We start from the raw sequence: 21168 nt of genomic DNA, 5'->3' as shown, positions 1-21168 counted from the left end.
TGCAAAATACCACCGAGAGGAACCAAAAGCGTTGGCAAAGGTTCCCGAGACATGTGTTTTTGCGGCAACGAATTCAAAAAAACAACTAAACGTTACAAGGGGTACGTAAATTATTTATTCATATATATATATATATTTTTTTTTTTATTTTTTTTTAAATCAAGCATTATACACACTTAATAATATATATTATCCATAGGCCTGACGGGTAAACTTTCAGCTTCAGAGATACTTATTCGTACTTCGTTGCGTCCCCTTTAAGCGGTGTTGGGTGTGGGCTGTGAAACTCAAACAGAAGCTAAACAGAAAGCGTCTTTGGAGAATATTTACTCTAAACGGTACATTGAGCCGGTTACGGTACAAACAGGTAACGTTATGTTTGCAGCTAACTCTGTTGAATACACGTGCAAGTCTTAGCTTTTCAACTTCAGTATGAAAATTAATGCGGTGGGGGACATTTAAGGTGGAGCAGGATGAGTTCATCTAAACATTTGCTTTTCTGTTAGGATGTATCGTTACAGTGTAACTTAGCACAACGAGTTTCCTGCTGAGCGTGTGGGTTGGCATGTTGGATAAAGTTCTTGTCCAACCTGTTGATTCTGGGGGATCACTTGTGTCGTGGGGGCTCGGTTTTAAAATATGGTATGCTCTCCCACATCTCACCCTCCGACTCCATCACAAAGACCTGCTGGGCTGTTTGCTCTGACATGGTGGAGGTAGAAGATATTTATACAGTAGCAGGTGTAACAGATAAATTGGTTTCCTTTACGACTTTATCAACAGGTATATTTTACAAACTGCAGCTCTGGCAGTCTTTTGTCAGAGCCAATATTATAAACACCTCAAATGTAGTATTTATTACAGTGCTATATTGGCATAGTATTGTTTTGATGCTCTCTAACTCAGCACTGAATGGGACAACAAAATGAAAGTATGGCAAACTGAAAGTGAACTTTTTGTTTTTGGAGTCAATTTATGCTCAATGTTTACAATGTATCTGTATTGTGAGGAAAGTGCTGTTTTTGAAATATTGGCATCAATATTGTATGGCCTTGAAAACTAAGTTGATGTGCCTTTTAAAGGTAAAGATAAATTGTGACTTGAGGTACTTTTATTGTCACATACAGGGTTGTTGGACTGGGGGAGGATGGGGACTGAGTATACAGGGCCTTCATGTGAGGAGGGCCCACAAAGAAACTAGAATGAATAGGTGTGGATGTGGGGAGGGGCCCATAGAGAATGCACAGGACCCAGATTTTTGTGTGACGCCCCTGGTCACATGCACATACATGAAATTCATTCTCTGCATTTAACCCATCCCTCAAGGGAGCAGTGGGCAGCCACTGTGCAGCGCCCGGGGACCAACTCCAGATCTGTGCCAGTGTCACTGGTCAATGGCACTGACTGGAGAACCTGAAATGTTTTTGATGATGGAGGAAACCAGAGCAGACATGGGGAGAACTTGCAATGCCGCACAGAAAGGCCCAGGATGACCGGGGTTTTACCATATTTAGGAGGCATTACAGGATAGATTAGCTTTCTCATGTTCACTCTGAGCTGGGGAAAACTTTACTACTGTAATGAACTGCTAAACAAACTAACTTTCTCTGTGGGATTTTAAAGTTCTAATAGGATTTTTTTTTGTGTGTGTGTGTGTGTGTGTGCGCGCGCTTTGTGTTACTACTAATTGTCTTGTGTTTGTTCTTAGGTCACTCGTGCAAAAGAGATTTTGATCTTTACAAGACTTCCTGAATAAATTAAAGCTGAACTAACTGACTAACCAACACTCTTATAATGTGAACGGCTGTGCAGCTGTCATAGTAACAGTTGAATCGTGCAAAGGATAGCTAAAGGATTATTATGTTCCTGAAGGTCCACACTCTTGGACAACGATATGTTCTGCCTTCAATTATTCATCATCTGTGTTGACACTTGAGAAGGCAGTCCTGTGTTTCATGCTGTGGTACATGGTGTTTCAGGCTGGTGAGGCCGGAGATGCCTGATGTGGTCGTCATGTTGAAGGATGTTCCGGAAAGTCAAGAAGCGCCACAGCAGCAGCAGCTCGCAGAGCAGTGAGATCAGCACCAAAAGCAAAGTACGAGGACGCACACATAAATGTTATGACAGAGGCACTTTCTCGCTTGTTGAATTCAGCCAACACCCTCTTGCGGTTCCGTCTCTTTTTAGTCTGTGGACTCCAGTTTGGGAGGGCTTTCCAGGTCGAGCACTGTCGCCAGTCTTGACACAGACTCCACCAAGAGCTCAGGTCAGTCTGTCTTTCCTCTTCTCCTTCCGTTCCTCCTTTTCCTTTTTAACTGATTATGTGGTGTACGCCCTCCGTAGGTAACAGCACGTCAGAAACATGTGCTGAGTTCCGGGTAAAGTATGTGGGAGCCATTGAGAAGTTACAGTTTGACATGAGCAAGACCCTCCAGGAGCCCCTGGACCTCATAAACTACATTGATGCTGCTCAGGTAAGAAGCTAAGGAAAGATACGGGCATTCATCAAGCAGTGATGGTTGCTTTGCCCATCACTCCAGGCTAACAGAATTCAATATCACGGTCGATATCATGGAGAAGATGCTGTAAATATTCTGCTCCTTCTTCACAGCAAGATGGAAAGCTGCCCTTCGTGCCTGGAGACGAAGAGATGATTTTGGGAGTGTCGAAGCATGGCGTCAAAGTGGCCTCTCTGGACCAGTGTGTGAGTAGAAAAGCAATAGAAATGAGATATACTGTACTTCAGATTGAATGGTCATTGATTAGACTCTGTGGTGTCGCTGGGTCATCAATACAGCCAAACAGCATGGTTATGAATTCAGTATCAATTTATATTTTTGACATGGTGCTGCGCAAAGCTGATCAGCAATTCCCCTGAAATTTCCTGATGTTGCATCCACATTACCCATTTTATCTGAACTGATGCAGTATGAGCTGAATCTGTGGTGTAGCGCTACACTAATGTGATCGATTCGTGATGATTTACATTTCCTAACCGCCCAATACAAATGACAAAATGTATGCTTGAACTAATGAGTTAGTAATTATTAATTAAAGTCCACTTTAATTGTACCTCTGGCCAGGATGTGCTGCACCGCCACCCTCTGTACCTGATAGTGCGTATGCTGTGTTACGACGACGGCCTGGGCGCAGGGAAGAATCTCCTGGCTCTCAAAACCACTGACGCAAAGCAAGAGGAGTGCAGCATCTGGGTGTACCAGTGCAGCAGTTCAGTGAGTGTGACAAAGTATAAAATGAAGCAGTTTGCCTGATTTGGGGTAGTAAAAATGTCAATAAAAGCAGTTTTTAATCATCTGTCTGAACAGGAGCAGGCTCAGTCCATCTGCAAGGTGCTGTCGTCTTCTTTTGACTGTGCTCTGATATCAGGCAAGTCCTGAGGCCAGAGGGATGGGACGGGTGCGGAGGTCGGTCTAGAAGAGAATTTAAACAACTGCAAAACCAGCAACAGCAAACCAGGAGACAACCATGGCCAAAAAATGCAACCATTTCCCTTTGTTTTCTCCAACTTTGCTTTAAGAGAAATTAACTGGAGGTCAAATCCTCTCTGTTTTCAGTTTGCGGGAAAACACGATTTAGATTCCCAGTTTGATTCCTAGTAACACCTCCCTCCATCATCAGTTAAGACAGGACTGCTGTGAATTTGAATCATGTCCTTGGAATTTGTTTCCTTTACCTCAGACGGTCCTTTGACCTTTCACATAAAGTGTTCAGAAAGCTCAGAAAAAAAGGGAAACGGTTGCATTTAAAAAAAAAAAAAAAAGCATTGCAGCCTGCCATTTCAGTGAATCACATTTAAATGTAAATGATGGTACAAAATGGTACATTTTATCTTAGCTGAGTCAGCATGTGGTAATTCATGGGAGGCATTCATCAGTGTTGAAATGAGATGGTACATTCTCCTCATGTGGAAACCACTCCGATCCCTTTTTAAGTTTAGATATCCCTTTGTGTGTTTTTCTGAGACAAACAGTATTGGTACAATAGCAGTCATTTCTTGACTAGAAGGTACATTATACAAAGAGGCTTTAACTGTGGCCCGCATCCAATATTTTGCCATGTGAGTGTTAATTTTTTCTTAATTTGTGGAATTTACTCATTTTAATGACTGTTGTAGCATATGTCATTTTAAATTTTATTGGTACTAAAAGCTTGATGTGTTTTTGGATTTACTAAGTCCTTGTTTTATTCAAAATACATTAAATCCATTAGACTTACTGAAACCACGTAAATCCTGAAACTTGACTTCACCCTGGCCTCCCTTGTCAGCATGGTCCGGGTTAAGATTGGGTTGAAAATGTGTGTGACGATGAGGAAATGAAATAATTTGATCTGGTGCAGTATAAGGAGTGGAAGGTTTTTATGTTTTTGAATATTATTTTACTGATTAAATGTCATTTTTCCTTTTTAGCATCATCTTTACTTTTGAGTGGCTTTGACATTTTGTATCTGTTAACTATGAATTGTTGATAATATTGCTTTACCAAAACAGCACATTATAACAGTGTTTTTACACTGCAGTGAATTCTTACATTTTGATGCAGACATGCTGAAATCTTCCCCATCAAAGGACTTAAGACCATAAAGCAATTAATACTGTAAAGAAACAGACTAAAGCCTTGCATGATTTCATATTTTATTATTCCAGTTTCATTTTCCCATTTGCTTGCACAATAGAGTTGATCCACAGACAGTTAATGAGAATTAATTAAGTTTATTTTCCCATTTGTGTGAGTGTGTGTGAGTGTCTGTATTTGTGTTTTCAGCACACACAGGTCCAGCTGAGGTCGTATTTGTAACTCCTCACCACCACAGCGCATTAAGACATTTACTGCCCAGGTTAACTCTGCTTTTTTAATTTTTTTTTTACACTTAAATATCAACAAAAAACAAATCTATTTACACAAATAGATTATTAAATCTTCCTGTTTCCAGTGAGTTAATATTAAACATGAAGTGTATCAATTACGAGCACATGCTTCTCTTGTCATTCACAAATCAATGGAAGGCTCTGGTTTCAGTTTAAATGTCTAAATAACATTATGAACAAAAAACAAAGTTGCTCTGCAACCAAAAATGAAGTTAATTACATTGAATGTTTTATATTTATTTCAAACCACTACTGATAAACATCTTTCTACATTCTAGGACCCCAGAGATGAGAGGCTTAAGCTGTAGGAAGGATATTCCTTTCTCTCCTGGCTGTATAGACAGTGTCACAGAGAGACAGTTTCAGCTCAGTTGTCAATAAAAAGCAGCCTGTCTGAGTGCTTTCAAAGGCAAGAGGAAGCAACAAAAGTCAGAGAGCTAACTCTCACTTAAAAAAAAAAAAAACTTTCCACTTTGATATTCTTTCATTCTGAGCTTATTCCATACAGATGAGACGCGGACACACACACACACACACACACACACACACGCGCACGCACGCTTCCTATTCCTCTAATAAGGCAGATGACAGGCGAAGACGGCCTGAGGTGTCAGACCCGAACTACTGGCTGCTGCAGCTCCAGTCAGTCTCATCATTTCACCTAAAACAGTACAGGGGGAAGAACTGGAGTTTGCTGTTCAGTCGGCCTACTATCCTCCATGAAATAACACAGGCTGTGTGTGTGTGTGTGTGTGTGTGTGTGTGTGTGTGTGTGTGTGTGTGTGTGTGTGTGTGTAAAAGCACTGGTAGAAGGTGGATGCAGCTCTGTTAGTCTTCACACGTGTGAGAAAGTGATGTCTCCCAGGTGTGATGGGATGGAGGCTATTTTTTACATTAGTTTTGCATCCCCATCTTGCCACAACAGTCTTTGACACAGGGGGGAGACAGGGAAGCGCTCCCTTGGGCTTCTAGCATATTCCGGCGTTAATGTAGCACCATTAGGAAAAACCTCCACACTGGAGGCCTAACTACAGAGTTGCAAAAGTCGCACCTTTAAGCAGGTAGGTATTTAGAATCGCTCATGCACAGAGGTGGAATGTAAGCATGTTGACTACGTTCACATTTACAGTTAAGATAAAATACCTTGCTGTAGTCTTCTCAGTACTATTGCTTTCAGGACTGTATAACGCGGACTGAAAGCGGATGAAGTTAATACTGTACATATAACCTTCATTATGTCACATGTGGTCTCATGTTGTAACAAGGATAAAGACAAGGAAAGTGCATTTATTGCCAGAGGTCATTCACTACAATCATCGTTTTTAAATCTAAAGAGTCTTTGTCGGAAACATTAACAGCAAGCATTAAAACACACAACAGACAGTCACATTAGTCTTCACAGGGAGCGATACCGAGACTCTGTGGCGCAAGTCTATCACAGCTGCCATGATGACACCCGCGCAAAGTTGCAGCCGGGTCGATGATACAGCAGTGACACTTAAACAAGGTCGCCGGTGATGCCAGCAAAGATGATGATGGTAATGATGACCACAAACACCGGGACGGTGGTGGAGGTCAGATGGACAGAGACGGGTGAAGGAGGGGAAGCTGCGTACTGTGAGGCTCCCTGAGACCCAGACAGCGGCCGGTCAGTCAACAATGAAGTGTACAAATGTAACAGGGAAGGCTCCTCTTCTCATCGGATCGCCTTCGATGTGGCCCAGCTGCAAACACAGAAAGACAGACAAAGTCAGAGGAGATAGAGCACAGAGAGCATAATTTCACTAAAAAACTCAATAATTTGACTGATTTTAACAAAGGAAGTCACCTAGAACACAAACACAACACTAAAAACACAACCAAACACTAGGGCAGGGTTATATAAGTGGATTTTACCATGAATCACTATTGAAAAATTCAATATTGATTCCTAAAATCACAAGATCGATCTGCCATTTCTCAATGAATGTGTACATTTGCACCAATTATTATGTGTAAAATGTCTTCATAGTGGAAATTAAGTTATTACTACATATAAATTAATATACATTTTTTAGGTCCCAAAGTAACGGATATCATAGCTCTTTATGTGTGGTGGGATAAAATCTTTAAAAAAAATAATTCCATTTAATTTGTATTTTAAGTCTGGAAAAAATCTGAAAACTGCTTTTATATTTTTGAAAATTATTATTTTTTATTTGATTTTAATCTTGAAAACCAAACCGAAATGGAATCAAATCGGGGTCAGTTCCAATATCCAGCCCTGCTAAACACCACCTAATGGAGCACACACGAGTGAACTATGAGAGGCTAAAACACAATAAACATCTAAAAACAATACTGAAAAATTACATTCCTACATTATATTACCTTGAGTGATAAAGAAGACAGTACTTATTATGTCCATTTAAGTCATTTTAAAGTCCCCTATACCTGAAAATAAAAAAAGCTAGGACATGTTTCTGATCCAACAATGTATAGACGAGGCTAAAAAGTGAAACATGACAAGCCGTTGAGGAAATAAATACAGAATAAGATACAGTCTGAGCTGAAACCACAGACGTCTCTGTGCAAACAAATTCATACGGATTCTTCAAAACAACAAAACATCTGTCATTTATTTTACTTCTCTTACAAAATGCAGTCATACTCAGAAATGAAAAACGAAACTCGGTAGCTTGAGTCATATAATAGGACTGAATTCCAACGAAGAGACCAATTTAACTTCCAACTAAAGCCCCACAGAGACACTGCAGAACACTTCAGTCCCTCTTTGTGCTGTCTCATTACTGTGCTTTCATTTTGATATTTCAGACACACAAAAGAGCGATAACGCCGCTGAATGCAGGACAGAGATGAAGCATGGCGAGCGGACCTCAGGGGACCTTTAGGGTCCATGCAGGGACACGGAGAGAGAAAGTGACTAAATACGGTCATGTCTGCAGAGGCGGCTCAGAGGAAAACAAGTTGCAGCTGGTTGATGTTCACACAAAGGGGCTCCACAGAGGAAGCAACAGCAGGCGGAGGAGGGGGAATATCAGCCAGAGTGAGGTCATGGCTTTTTTGCTTCAGCCACCATGGTTACCGAGTGTGCCGACTTCCACATGGTGAAAATGGGACCAGAGTGGGAAATCAGCTGGACTGGGAGCGCTTTGTGCTTTAATTTGAGAACACAGAGTATCCACACACACTAAAACACTGAATTTGCAGCGCCCAAGATACTGACCCACCACTCCTGGTCCTCCTCTCCATCCACCACGATCACCTCACCCTCAGAGAAGGTCAGCTCATCTGGGTTGTCGGCGATGCAGTTGTAGATGGCTTTCACTCGCTTCGGTCGCTGCTTCTGAGAGACAGAACAAAGCACATAAGCGCTTGCTCAAGATTGTTCAGAACAGAAGGAAACTGCAGTGTGGCGGATGCGGCATCACAGTCATATTGCATGGTTTTTGTTCATTGTATTCAGTTGGGTTTGTTTTATTGGGAACTAGAAGAAAAGAAGAGTAGATGAACTCTTCACTGTACTGTGTACATTACAGGAGAAAGCTCCTCAGGATGACTATGTATGGTGTGTTCTGGTAGTGTTACTTTTTTTTCTTCTGAATTTAGGGTCTAGGGACAGATGGGCTTATAAAGCCTGTTGAAGCAAATTTGTGATTTTGGGATATGAAGGCTGGACAGCCAAAAACATATTGTCTTCTACAAATAAAGTGACTTCTTGTCATTGAGAGTGACCCTCCTCTGTAATCATGAGTCAACATAATAAGGATAATGCACCAATCTGAGTATGGTGGAAACTCTACATGTATGTTTATTTTGGGCTGTACAAATAAAAGGGATTTTTACGGGCTGTCTCAGCTGTTTATTTTTTGCACCTCTGAGCAAATGTATTTATTTATTCATTTGCACAATAATGTTAAACATTGGGATTAGTGGGATTCTCCACTGACTGACAAATTAAAAGAAATGCCCCATCTTTCACCTTGATTCTCTTTAGAAACTGAGAAAGAAGCTCTTTGCCTGCACGGGAAGGAAGTTTACTGCACCAGCAGACCCTGGAAACACTGAGACAATAAGTCGGCCTGCGGCGTACTGAAGGGAATTGCACAACACTAATAATGGGATAAACCTTGACTTGGAAAATCAGCAGCCAGTGAATCGGTATAACAGTGTGAATGAATACACTTACAAGCACTTTACAATCAACGGTATCTGGATGATAGTGAGAGGAAGAATGAGGGACTCACTGGGTAGGCCTTTCTCGGCACGGGGGCTGGAGGCAGAGACTGACCTATGGAGTTCTGGGAGCATCCTGGCACTTCCTTAGCTGGAACAGGAAGAGGAAATGAAGTCACAACGACAACAAAACCTTGCATGTTTCCACAGAAGAAAACGGAAAAGACGGATATTAAAACAACATCAACTCTGTACGCTGGACAGACACTGATTTAACAGGACTGATAGTGTGAGACACACTGTCATCTGTACACTCACCTGGTCTCTCGATAGATTGTGTTCGATTTAGAGGTCCTCTGTTGAAACTTTTATCATTGCTGTAAAACAAAAGAATTAATGTAAAAATTTGCACTCTTGCCAACAAAGTAATAGTCATATGAAGACGCAAATCTAAAAGAAAACGGTCCAGCTCTCTAAAACTCAACATCTCTGTTACAGAGCTATAAAAGCACTATAGATTTAAAAAAAAAAAAAGACTGTGGAGGAGAGTTATTGCTTGTCTGACTCGGTGCAGAGCTTAGCCTGGAAGCTAATGAAGCAGCTAAACAGCAGCCATGTAGGCTCATTTGTCTTGGGAAACGCACACCAGGTTAAAAGACAAACATTCACAACAGCAAGATGCACAACCCTGGGGGGTAAAGCACCATGTTCCTGTTCATGTGTAGTGAATTATTGTTTATTATTTTCCTGTTGCTAAGAAGCCACTGAACGCTGATGGTAGATATACATGTGTATATATATACAGATATAACACTTTATACATGTGTTTTTTTTGTTCTTACCCTGCAGGAGATTTAGGTGGCACTGCTCTGGACCCCAGTGGTCCCTGGCCTGACTTGGACTGTCCGCTCATGGCGTCCATCTTCGCCACAGGAGGACCCAGACCTTAGACACAAAATAAAACACACTCACTGCCTTTTATTTCACATCTTTGCACACTTAACGTACCATTTGCATTCTAAATGATTAAATCACAATAAAGAGATAAATTGATTAAAATAAACTTATCAGAAGAAAACAATCAATTTGAAATCCAATGAATCCAATATGAAAATTAAACATTTAAATGCCTCCTTACGTAACGTATTTAGTACACATGAAACTATGCTTCACGGATATAAGCAGACTTTGAATTTAAAACACTATACTGATATGAAGATAAGACAGAGGAATGTGCCTTGAGGTCCATACCTCCAGTTGAAGTGAGTCTCATTGGGGGGACAGGAGGGTGCATGTTGGGGGGGTCTGAGGATGACCGCTGGCGGCCAACCAGGTCTAAAGAACCGGGCTTCCAGCTACTGGACACTGAAGACTGACCGATGCCCCCCAGACCGGGTAACTGGCCTGAGAAAGAGAGACGGAGAGAGAGAAGGGTTATTAAGAGATTGAGAGAGAGTGCCAGCACCAGCGTCCACTTTAAGAGTCAAGCCGTTTCCATTTGAGTGTAATTGGAAGCGACAGTTAATGGGGAGAGGGAATGTGGAGACTGTCGGGGCTGGGGGGCCACGGTGGGCAACACAGCTGGCCGTTTCTCCTCCTCTGTTGGCAGCACTCCAGACAGCCACTAATGTTATTAAAGAGAAAGTTTTCTAGCAGCACATATACAGACTTTCATCAGAGAAGGTTTTAGATTTTTTTTTATAAAGTAATACCACACATTTCTTTAAAGACCTTTTACATGAAATCCTCCTCGTTTAGACTTCACGTGTAAATACAGAAAGAGGTCAACAACTTTCTGGGGAAGCTGCCTATCCATCTGTCTCCAATGTGACTTTTGCCTGCTCCAGGACCCAGAGACATCTGTGGTGTTGAAACAGTTCAAAAGGTCACCAAGACCTGCATAGTAATTAATATAAAGGCCTTGGAAACCAGTGGCACGGGGCCAAATGAGACTAGGCCCTCACAGATACTGTAGATCTAAATGAGGTTGTTCCTCTAGGGTATATTTTAAAAATATTGCTTCCCTGAGGCAGGCGAAGAGGTCAGATTCAGGTCAGAAAGTTCAACATGTTTAGCTGGGTTTTAAATAACATCTTCATCTATTCATCCTTGTAAAAATATTCCTAAAATGATGATGAGACAATTTCACCTACAAATGCTTCTATCGCTTTAACATTTGCCTTTCTTCTAGTCCTGAGCTTACCCAGGTTCCTTGGGGGCAAGGGCGGAGCAGAGGTGGTGGCAGGCTGAGGTGGGTTGGCGTTGAGGATGGTGCCATAGGTCTCGTTGTTGACCATGTTGGGAATGAAGGTACGCTGCTTGTCCTTGGCGAGGCTGGTGGCATCGCGGCCTGCAGAGCCCAGACTGCTCTGGAGGTGGGAGTTACTGCTTGGGGTGTAACAGCTGACCGGACGCTCGTCCCTGCGATGAGGGCTGGGCTGGAGGGGCAGCAAGAGGTCAGGGGGAGGTCAGAATGGGCCAAAGGTAGAGTATGCATATATGGATGATGTGAACCATGATTTGATCTCTTCACTGTAGGTTTACTATAAACAGTGGGAAGAACATTATGTGCTCACTCATTCAGTCACACAAACTTTTTCCACTTTTATTCCTGTTTTCTAGTGATATTTTGTCTGTATATATTTATAAGCCTACAGTACACACAGTAAAGACTCTCATAGTATGTCATAGTATATGTTTACTATCTACAGTGCCCCAGAAGGGGCTGGGCATGAGTCTTTCATGGGAACATTTGCCATCGGGACAACAAGATTAAGGACCACCTCACCTGAGGAACATTGTCATCTTTACTATCATATTTTAAATATTTTCTTCTTAGGCTTTAATGTAATGTTTGTTTGCCAATTTTCAAATGTTGTATATTTTCTCTTTTGAAAAGAAGATTCAACAATGTATCTACCAAGTTAGCAGTCACTACAGTAATCACCATTAAATTATTCAACCTAACTTGCAAGTGTATTATAACATTTCTAAACATCAAATTCATCCCTTTCAGCCACTCAATCTAAGAGCCACTCGCCTGGCTGTAGGGCAATTTGTAAACTCTTCTGCTTACAAAAGTGCGTCTCACCTTCTCATCCAGATCTTCGTCACTTTCATCCAAGTCTTCATGCTGCAGACACCATTCATATTCAACATGGGCGTGGCCGTTGAACTTCCCTGCCAGCGCTTGATTCAACTATACACACGAACAAATTCACACACATACAAACAAACACAAATGAGTGACAGCTCTTGTGTGATATGTTTGTAGGCATAAGCCAAGTCTAAACATAGTAAGCTCACCAGCTCCTCACACTGTAGATGCTTCAGCCTCCGAGCGATATCCAGCGGTGTCTCGCCGGCCTCATTAGCTGGAAGGGAAAACAACACAAACATATAATCACTGTTGCATCCACATGCCGCATGAGCACAAACACACAGCCCATTTTCTTTTCTCCCATTTCACTGTGATGTGAGGTATGTGTAATTAGACTGTTTCCCACACAGAACAACTCTCTGGTTTCTCTCCGTCCTCCTCCTCTCTGTATCTATTATCTAGCTGTTTTGTTGATGTCAGAGTTGAGCAGAAACAGTGTTGTGAGAAAGAGTTGCCATGGTCTGTTGGCAAGCACCCCTGGGAACTAAACCTGAAAGACTTGGACCAAGGAGTGAGTGAGTGAGTGAGTGAGTGAGAGAGAAATGCAACAGGCTTATGCACACACATATACATACAGACACATTCACCTGCACGCACACAGACACACACAGTCTCACATACAGACAGACACACACACACACACACAAATTTAGGCTGTCCCTGGTAGAATTATTCTTGATGCTTTTCTTTCAGTTAGTTATTTAAATTAATTGTTATTATTCCAGCTCTGATGGCTGTGCTGTGTTGTTTATTTATTTTGCTTGACCGTTTCTCGTTTTTATTTCTGTCTCACTTGTCTTCCTATGTCAACTGTTTATTGCTGCTGTTCGGCTGGTTGTCTCTTTGTTTTTGTTTGTTTTTCTCCACCCCAAGCCCCCCTCCCCGTTCTCTTGCAGGTGATGTCCTTTCTCTGTGCTGTCTGTTTGTGTGGTGTTTGTGTCCCCCATCCCCATGTAAAAAAAATACACAAAACAGTTGTTTTCATAAATAAATAAAATAATAAAACCGCAATATGCATACATGTATTATGGTTTTATTATTTTATCTATTAATACTGATTAACGTTAGCTAAGATACTTTTAATCGTGCAACCAGATTTAGTAGCTAAATGACTTGCTTGCTTACCAATCTCTATGGAGGCCTTCCCCCGCAGCAGCAGCTTCAGACACTCGCTGTTGTCGGTCAGGCAGCAGTAGTGCAGCGCTGTGCTGCCTTTGGCCGTCTGTTTATCCAAATTCAAACTGTCAAGGGACACAGACAGAGAGGGGACAACTTTTAATCCCAACACTGGAGGCTTAAAATGTCCATCCCCAATGCTCCTCTGGATATTATCCTCCAACCAAGTCAAAAAACGTCAACTAATTTCTAACTTATTTTGCACTTGTGAAATATGAAAAATACTAATACTAATGTAGTTATTTATTGTTTATAAATAGAACACAGAAACAACAAACAGCTATTTACAAATAATGATGACTGATAGAAAGACAAAAAAGAGAAATACATAATTGAAAACCTTCAATCTCAAGAGAGAAAAAAGATAAATATGGATAAACCATGTAAATATGCATATTGGCCTTATTAAACGTTTAAATTACAACAACAGTTTTGGTCAAAATCAGACAAGTGGTATATTTTTATTGTGGGGTATTCAATGTTTAGTTAAAGTCAGAACCCATCCCAGCATATTGCATTCTGTAAATAACAGCAGTGAAGTGCAAATGTATTGTGGTCCTCTGTTGTTTTCTTGCTTTGTTTACCTGTTCTGCGTGAGGAAGTCAACTATGTGAAGAGACGTTCTATCCACCAGTCTGACTGCAAGATGAAGGGCTGTCTCTCCTTGTTCCTGTGAATAAAAAGATTAAACATTTGCACAATGTTTCCATAACACACCTGGGAATGCAAGGTATTTGTGGAAAATCAATGAGAGCAAGAAGGATGCAACAGAATATTATTATGAGTAGGAAGTCAAACTCTGCAAAAGCTACTGGGAAAAAGTTTCAAATTCACCAGTGAAGGACCGATTCAGTTTCAAACTTCACATGGGTTAAATATTCTGTATACTGACGTGTCCGTTGGCTAGAGGTATGGGCTCCATGAGGTCGACTCCCTCGGCGTAGACCTGAATGAGGGAGAAGATGTCCCGGGCCTTCACTGCATCGCACAACGTGTGGAGCCGCGATGTTGCATCAGGACACTTCTTCCTAGCGAAACGTTTCTCTGTGTATTTGGCTGTGATGAAGTCTTTCCTCGCCTGCCTGGTGGAGGATGTGAAGCAGCAGCCGCTCAGTTACAGCTGTATCATTTATGGTCTTAATGTGAATAGGTGTGATTATTTTTAATGGGCATTGAAACTGGGGACACACCAATCAAAAGTCACTGATCACAACTGGTCAATAAACATGCTTAATTTGATTTTTGTTATACTATTTCAGTGCCTGATTGAGATTCATATTTAGGTTTTAAATGTCACATATAAGTCATCAAAATTATGATACAGAAGTTGCCTCTAGTTGCCGGTCAGTAACATAACTTGCATTGTATTCTTGTAGACAGACCATTTCAAATTTTGAGAAAAACAGTTGTTTCATGACAACATCAAATGGTCTACGTTGTATATGCTACTACTAAACCTTAAGAAACCTAACCTCTAAAAGGCACTTTTAGTGTGAGAAAAAAAGAAACAGCTGTCCTGTTCAGAGAGGGACATGTGTCAAGCAGGTGCAGTAAAGCAAACACAACCACTGCAAAATGTTACTCCAACTCGTTTGTGATTTCTAACTTTGTTAGACATTTCATACATATTTGAACAGCTGTGCAAAGCATATTAGTAGAAAAATTGTGTGATCAATCTGAAAATTTGCAAAAAATATGATATCTAAAATATTACATGTGAAAATATGATATAGGTGAGCAAGTACATCAGCTTTCAAGCTAGAGCCCAACCGATAATATTGGCACTGCTGATATGAGCTAATTGCAGATAAATCGGTACTTTTATAACAGGCGATAAATGACTATTAAAAGAAAAGAAACAGAGAGACGGATCCTTCAATGTTATGAGTGTTGTCGTTGCATAGTTTGTCCACCAGAGGGCACTCTGCAGCTCTCTGTCGGCAACACACGTTTGTTCAGATTATTATTTATAACAATAAAAAAAGTTTCTTTTTAAACTGCTTTACGTTGTGTTATCTTGGTGTGGTCTCATAACTACACATAAATGTTTCTGAAAAGAAGAAAAGAAAAAAAGAATATCAGCTTAAAAATCCCATAAGTCTACTTCAAGCACACACTAACTATACTTAGTTACTGTGTTACACCAGAAGACCTTTTCCTTGAAGGTATAAGAAAACACGTATTTATTTTTAAACATAATGGTGTCATATAATAAAGATCACAGGCATGTCACTGTTACTAGAAAGTTGGGTGAAATGTATCATTTGAAGTGCTGTCAGATCTGTGAGTTGCCAGTCATGCCAAATCAATCACGTTCAGAAAACCTGATCAGTGCATCACTGGTTATGTTTCAGTCATGGTGTCGCCAGTTTTGGATGGGCTGTGGCAGAGAGTGCGCAATGTGATACAACAAGCGAGAATAGAGGGAGACAAGGATGGGGGAGTGATGGAGTGTCGAGGAGAGAAGTTTGATCGGTGACTTACATGTCACTGGCTGGGTTGGGTTTCACATTTTCAGCACTTAAACAAGCCTCCATGATTTCATTAAAGCCTGCGTTCCCCACATTCTTGGCCAGCTGTGGAACACACACACACACACACACACACACACACACACACGGACATAGAGACACCCACATATTAAAACTAGCCATTTTCTGCACCACATGCATTTATTAAAAAGTCATCATGTTTGCCAGTTCAAGTCACACCTCCATCAGGATGCGGTATAGATCCTAAACTATATGTGTGGAGCCTTATAAACTGCACAACGCCCTTCTGATTATGGCTAACACGACTGGCGTCTTAACACCGAGGAAAGCAATCATGACTGGAAGCATTTAATCCCGACAGTACCACTGGCTGTAAATCTCTACACCAAACAGTGATTACAAAAGCCCCCAAAAAATCTCAGCTATTCTGAGCGTGAAGATTTCCGGAGGTCTTGGAGAAGAGAAGAGAGGAGAACAAGGCCTGGGACGATGCTAATCTCGATTTACAGTCCATCTCGTCCTCATTTCCCTTTCTTCCTCATTCTTCTTCGCTCCATCTACTCCCACCCGTCCTCTCCTTAAGTTTCTATCCTGCCTAAAAATCTCCAAAGAGATTTGTGCGGAAAATCAGTACAATGGGATGACAACTGGGATGAAAAACAGGGGAACATGAGGTGATTCAGCGAGAAGACGGACGTCATCTGTGATTTACCAAGAGCTCTGAGGTGCTGAGTACGTCCAGAGTGAGGGACTGGATCCTGGAGTAGTGGACTCCCAGCTCCCTGTGTATCCCCGAACATTCAATACAGGTAAGGATGCCCAGGTTGGTGGACAGCCACGTCGGGTCTGAGAAAGAGAGAAGGGAAATTGTCAAGACAATGGAGAGAAGAGGTGGTAAACGACACATGAGGGAAAAAGAGGGAGACATGAACATGAGTGACACGCTGTCCGCCTGCAAAAACCTTTGAACCAAAAGTAATTTCTGCAGCACGTGAGCCAACTTTGATGTGTCCTTGTGGAAAGATGTGGGCTCTGGAAATGTAATAGCTCCCTGAAGGGCTTTTTACCATCTCGCAGCCGACAATGTCAGAGGAAAGTGACCAAACTGACTGTAGCTAAGTCTGACCTACATACATGGTGTATGTGCAGATACTGCATTCTGCATGTGTATGGTCTGTGCAGTGTGTAGAAGTATATACACACGTCTGCTGGAGGAAATTTCACGTGATTTGAGAAAAAAATATTGGGAGACTCCATGCATTTGAGGAAAAACTGATTTCAAAGTCATGACAGAATGTCCTCACAAATGCAGAGGATCCAGTGTGCAAGAGATTCAGCATTTTCTGAGGCAGGGACTTACCATACCATGGCCTTTTACCAGTGGTTCTGCATGCTTTGGCTCATATTTATGCATATACATGGCTGCTAACACTTTCCAAAAGCATACCGCACATTTTTAGACAGATTTCCTACCTTTGAGGCAGCAAATCATGTCTGTTATTTCAGAGGCTTGAAACGTGCCTCTAAGTGCAGTCTTGGTTTAGTTTTTTTATGACAAAGTCAGGAAGCCAAGTCTAGGGTTGAAGGATTCCTGATGATTTTAAAGTACTTCTCAAGAATATATCGCTTTTTTCTCTGGATTCCTGGGATTTCTCGCCACAAATGAAATTTGATTTTAACCACTGAGCCGTGGATAATTACTGTTAAATCCTGACTGATCCTGTGCCGGGAGATTTAAATAAATGAACGAAGTTACCGCTGCTGTTCATAAAGTGTATTCAGCACCTCTCAATTTGGAAATGCACCTATCTTTCCAGCTGCTGTGTGATGGCTACAGGTATTTAATTAACTCAGGACACAATCCAACATAAAGACCACCAGTACTGACGTCTCTGTAAAAGCTCAGATTACATACAGTGACATGTGAACGACATTGGCAAGACATTTATCCCCTTCTTAATCATGTTCAAAGTTGAATTGTAATTGTCAATTCAATGTGTAATGCACACAAAATTGTCGGGAAAAACAAGAGGCCAAACTTAATATTTATGAAACCTTTTGTCATTTTGGAGAGGACTCCAACTAAAGCCACACAAATTGTGGCAGTAGTGTTATCATAATTTCTGCATCTTAAGGTCTTAAGTTCTTGTGACACCCTGTGGGGTGAATACAGCTACAACAGTTACACGATAGTGTTAATGGTCTGGAGAAGTACACTGGCGCACACACGCATACACATGCTAAAAAACCCAAGTTCCCGCAGGCATTTCTCCAAATTTTGTCAAGAAATGCCAGGAAGTCCAGTGATTCCTAACATTCAACTCTGGCTAGGAGAAATTTTTAAAGTATGCTTTGTGGTGTCTTAAAGATACAGTGTTGCCTGGAATGTAGAAAGTCAGTTTAAAACTTGTGCTCTGGAAAGATTAAAACGTATACCTGATTTGTGGTTAATAAGCTTAAAACCACTGCTTTCATCCTTTCTGTCAGAATCAATCACTCTAAAGGGCATAAAATGTGTGTTGATTCTGTGCTGTCAGTCATTTGTGAGATCTTTGCCACTCACTGGGCGCTCCGCAATCACAGCACACGTCATTTCCTGTCATCCTCTTGACCTCTCCCAGGATCGCCTTGGTCAGCTCCTGCACGATGTTGTTCTCGCCGACATGTTGGTCCCCTTTAAAGGCCTGATTCAACGCCTCCTCCTTACTGTTCTGTAGCACTGAGATCCAGCTGGGAATAGGCAGGAGAGGAGAGCAGACAGGAGGGGCGTACAGGAAAAGTGAGTCAGGATGATGAGAATAATGACAGAAGAGAAGGGAGAAGGAGCGGGAGAAGTAGGGGAAAGGAGGTTGAGAAGTGGGGATGGGAGCAGCTGAGGCAGAAACTTATGTGATGAGAAAGGGAGGGAGTTAGAAAGAGAGACAAGATGGGAGTAAAAGGCAGGAGGTAAAGACAAGGCCAAGCGTCTGGCTGGGTGTGAGGTAGGAAGTGTGTGGAAAGTGGTAAACAGGATGCACCAGACTGAACACACACACACACACACACACACACACACACACACACGGAAGGAAGGAAGGAAGGAAGGAAGGAACAGGCACTTACATCTGACAGTCCTGGTCGTCCTCAGCCTGAAAGTGATACGTTCTGTCATCTAAAACAAAAAAAGAATGAATGACACAAGAGAAGAGAGAAGTGTGAGAGGGAGGAGAGAAGAACATGAATCAAAGATCAGTAGAAAGGGAGTGACAAAGCCCTGAGCGATTCCCTACAGAGGGCACTCAAGCATCCTACTGACAGGTCAGACTGAGGGTGTGTTGCTGAGCAGCAAACAACAAAAAAAGCTCTGTTAGCTCTTATTTTTGGCTTCAAATGTGAATCACTCGCTAATGACCAGGGGAGATTGAGATCTATTTTTACACTACTGTATCCAAAGAAACTTAAACTATGTCATGTCCCCAGTGGCTGAAGCTTAGCCTCTTCAGCTCAATGCCAGTTTTTCTTATGTGTGGAGAAAAAAAAAAAAAAGGCCAAACCCTGAACTGTGAATCGCAATGTCTACTGCATGCGATTCCCCTTTTCTCTCTCCCCCCATCATTTCCTGTCATCTCTCTACTGTCAACTTTGCAATGAAAGGGGTTAATTTAAAAAGGGGTTATTAGCTACATCTTAGTCTGTCCAGAAAAGACAACAGTGTGCAATGGGCTGATGTGTCCAAGTGTATGTTGTGGAAAAGGTGCTAAAATTAAATTATTATATATTATTAAATTGTTACTGACTATTTAGGGAAGAGCAATGATAACCATTATTTTCATTTTTGATTGATTTGCAGACATTTTTGTAGTTACTAGACTAGCAAAATACTTGGTTGCTTTTATTTCATTCTAGGACTCAGATTAAATCCTAGATTGAGATGTGCTGGATGTGTTAATGTACATTTTTTTAAATCAGCTTATCTTTTGGCTTGCTGCAGCTCGCTAAATAGCAAAACGATTTGAAACCCACAGAGCTGCAATAACAAAATCTTGGCTGGCTGCTGCCTGGATGATTGGAGCTAATTAAAATTAGGCATTTGAGTGCAACATACACTGGTTGGGAAAAGGAGAAAAAAAGGCAGGGGAAAAGAGGTGGCAAATTGTGAGCACAGATGACAAGATAAGGAAAGCGAACAGAGAGAGAGGGCTGAACTTACGGGATATGAGGTCAAAGCTTCTCTTCTCTTCAGGGTTGTGTTTCACCTGGCAGGTGAGCAGGTTGAGTTTAGCTGGCGGCCGGTTAGCCTGACAGAGAGAGGGGAGAGGGAGGGAGCGTAGTAACAACAACATTAATGAGCGAGTGTGTTGTGTTTAACGAGTCCGACTGCTGCTGGAGCCAAATGAAACATCTGATAAGCTGCTACGTGTGAGATGAACTGTGTTAGTGAGAGGAACTAAATCGTTATATGGGAACGACATGGGAGTTCGTTTAAAAGCGACTCAGCTGAGGCAGCGATGTGAGACGAATGTTAACTTGTGAACTCGGCCTGCGCTCTCTGCTGCTCTCCCTTAATATATTCATGGTTAATGGGGGAAGATAATGGCCGGCTGGGGAGAAGGCCTGCAGCCAGGACACTGAAACTGCAATGTGTGTGACGACTGTGAGGCTAAACGAAGCATGCATGGAGGTCTGCTCACATACGCGTGCATCTAAGTGCCTATTTGGTTTTAATCAGAACAAACACAGATTACTTACTATTTACTTACCGTTCCATGTGAGATAGTGAGGTATCCGTTCTTCGCTGTGCACTTTCTCTTCTGCCACACTTTCCTCAACCTGTGACACACAGAAGATGGTGATTAGTACGTCACATACACAGGGGCGACCCATGATAAAATATGTAATAGGGTCACATGTTACAATACAGAACACATGCATTAGTTATGACACAGGCTGAGCAGTGTATTCATATAAATAACAAAAGCTGCATCATTAATACTAGAGCTGCAAATAATTGATTTTATGAGATGACCAACAGAAAATGAATCTGCAACAACTTTGATAAGTAAGTAAGTAATTTTTCAATGAAAAACAAAAAATATTCTTTTGTCACTGCTCATCCAATGTGATGATTTGCTGATTTTCTCTGTGAAAAATTGAAAATCTTTAGGATTTGGACAGTTTGTCAGGCTAAACAAGCAATATGAAGGTGTCACTTTGGGCTCTGGGAAAATGTGATGGCCATTTTTTGTGACATTTTACAGACTAAACAATTAATCAGTTAAATCCACAGGTTAATAGAT

General features: G+C 41.5%; 2 protein-coding genes across 4 annotated transcripts in view; one reads left to right on the top strand and one right to left on the bottom strand.

Annotated features, from left to right (window-relative positions):
* The first annotated feature begins 82 nt into the window (after positions 1–82).
* itgb1bp1 (integrin beta 1 binding protein 1) lies at positions 83–4621 on the top strand. 3 transcript variants are annotated; one of them, XM_038729030.1, is made up of 7 exons: positions 83–101; positions 1980–2095; positions 2188–2266; positions 2344–2474; positions 2612–2704; positions 3084–3233; positions 3304–4621. In XM_038729030.1, the coding sequence occupies exons 2-7, from the start codon at positions 2024–2026 to the stop codon at positions 3379–3381; spliced, it is 603 nt and encodes a 200-aa protein (XP_038584958.1). In that variant the 5' UTR covers positions 83–101; positions 1980–2023; the 3' UTR covers positions 3382–4621. The 3 variants fall into 3 exon arrangements, with proteins under 3 accessions (XP_038584958.1, XP_038584959.1, XP_038584957.1); XM_038729031.1 differs by lacking the exon at positions 83–101 and adding an exon at positions 233–367 and having other exon boundaries at positions 3327–4621; XM_038729029.1 differs by lacking the exon at positions 83–101 and adding an exon at positions 233–367.
* Positions 4622–6155: 1534 nt separating this feature from the next.
* The window catches only part of asap2a (ArfGAP with SH3 domain, ankyrin repeat and PH domain 2a), a 71177-nt gene continuing 56164 nt past the window's right edge, over positions 6156–21168 (bottom strand). The window contains exons 11-28 of the mRNA XM_038729025.1: positions 20632–20701; positions 20082–20169; positions 18995–19043; positions 18456–18622; positions 16605–16738; positions 15885–15976; positions 14293–14482; positions 13985–14070; positions 13350–13465; positions 12371–12438; positions 12156–12263; positions 11268–11502; positions 10316–10468; positions 9907–10009; positions 9383–9441; positions 9136–9215; positions 8115–8234; positions 6156–6612 (exon numbers count right to left, since the gene is read on the bottom strand). Of these exons, the coding sequence (XP_038584953.1) occupies positions 6538–6612; positions 8115–8234; positions 9136–9215; positions 9383–9441; positions 9907–10009; positions 10316–10468; positions 11268–11502; positions 12156–12263; positions 12371–12438; positions 13350–13465; positions 13985–14070; positions 14293–14482; positions 15885–15976; positions 16605–16738; positions 18456–18622; positions 18995–19043; positions 20082–20169; positions 20632–20701 (1993 nt within the window). The 3' untranslated portion in view covers positions 6156–6537. The remainder of the gene's footprint in view (positions 6613–8114; positions 8235–9135; positions 9216–9382; positions 9442–9906; positions 10010–10315; positions 10469–11267; positions 11503–12155; positions 12264–12370; positions 12439–13349; positions 13466–13984; positions 14071–14292; positions 14483–15884; positions 15977–16604; positions 16739–18455; positions 18623–18994; positions 19044–20081; positions 20170–20631; positions 20702–21168) is intronic.

This window comes from Micropterus salmoides, unplaced genomic scaffold, assembly GCF_014851395.1.
Source record: "Micropterus salmoides isolate LMB-PRFRI ecotype aquatic unplaced genomic scaffold, ASM1485139v1 Ms_hic_scaffold_19, whole genome shotgun sequence".
Classification (NCBI taxonomy): Eukaryota; Metazoa; Chordata; class Actinopteri; order Centrarchiformes; family Centrarchidae; genus Micropterus; species Micropterus salmoides.
This window is presented reverse-complemented; position numbering and strand designations above follow the sequence as displayed.

What these genes read in the sequence shown, in the direction of transcription:
- itgb1bp1 (XM_038729030.1), top strand. Translation starts at nt 2,024, where the DNA reads ATGTTCCGGAAAGTCAAGAAGCGCCACAGCAGCAGCAGCTCGCAGAGC. An exon ending in AGATCAGCACCAAAAGCAAA is followed by an intron (nt 2,096 to 2,187) that starts GTACGAGGACGC and finishes GTCTCTTTTTAG; the next exon opens with TCTGTGGACTCCAGTTTGGG. An exon ending in TGGCCTCTCTGGACCAGTGT is followed by an intron (nt 2,705 to 3,083) that starts GTGAGTAGAAAA and finishes ACCTCTGGCCAG; the next exon opens with GATGTGCTGCACCGCCACCC.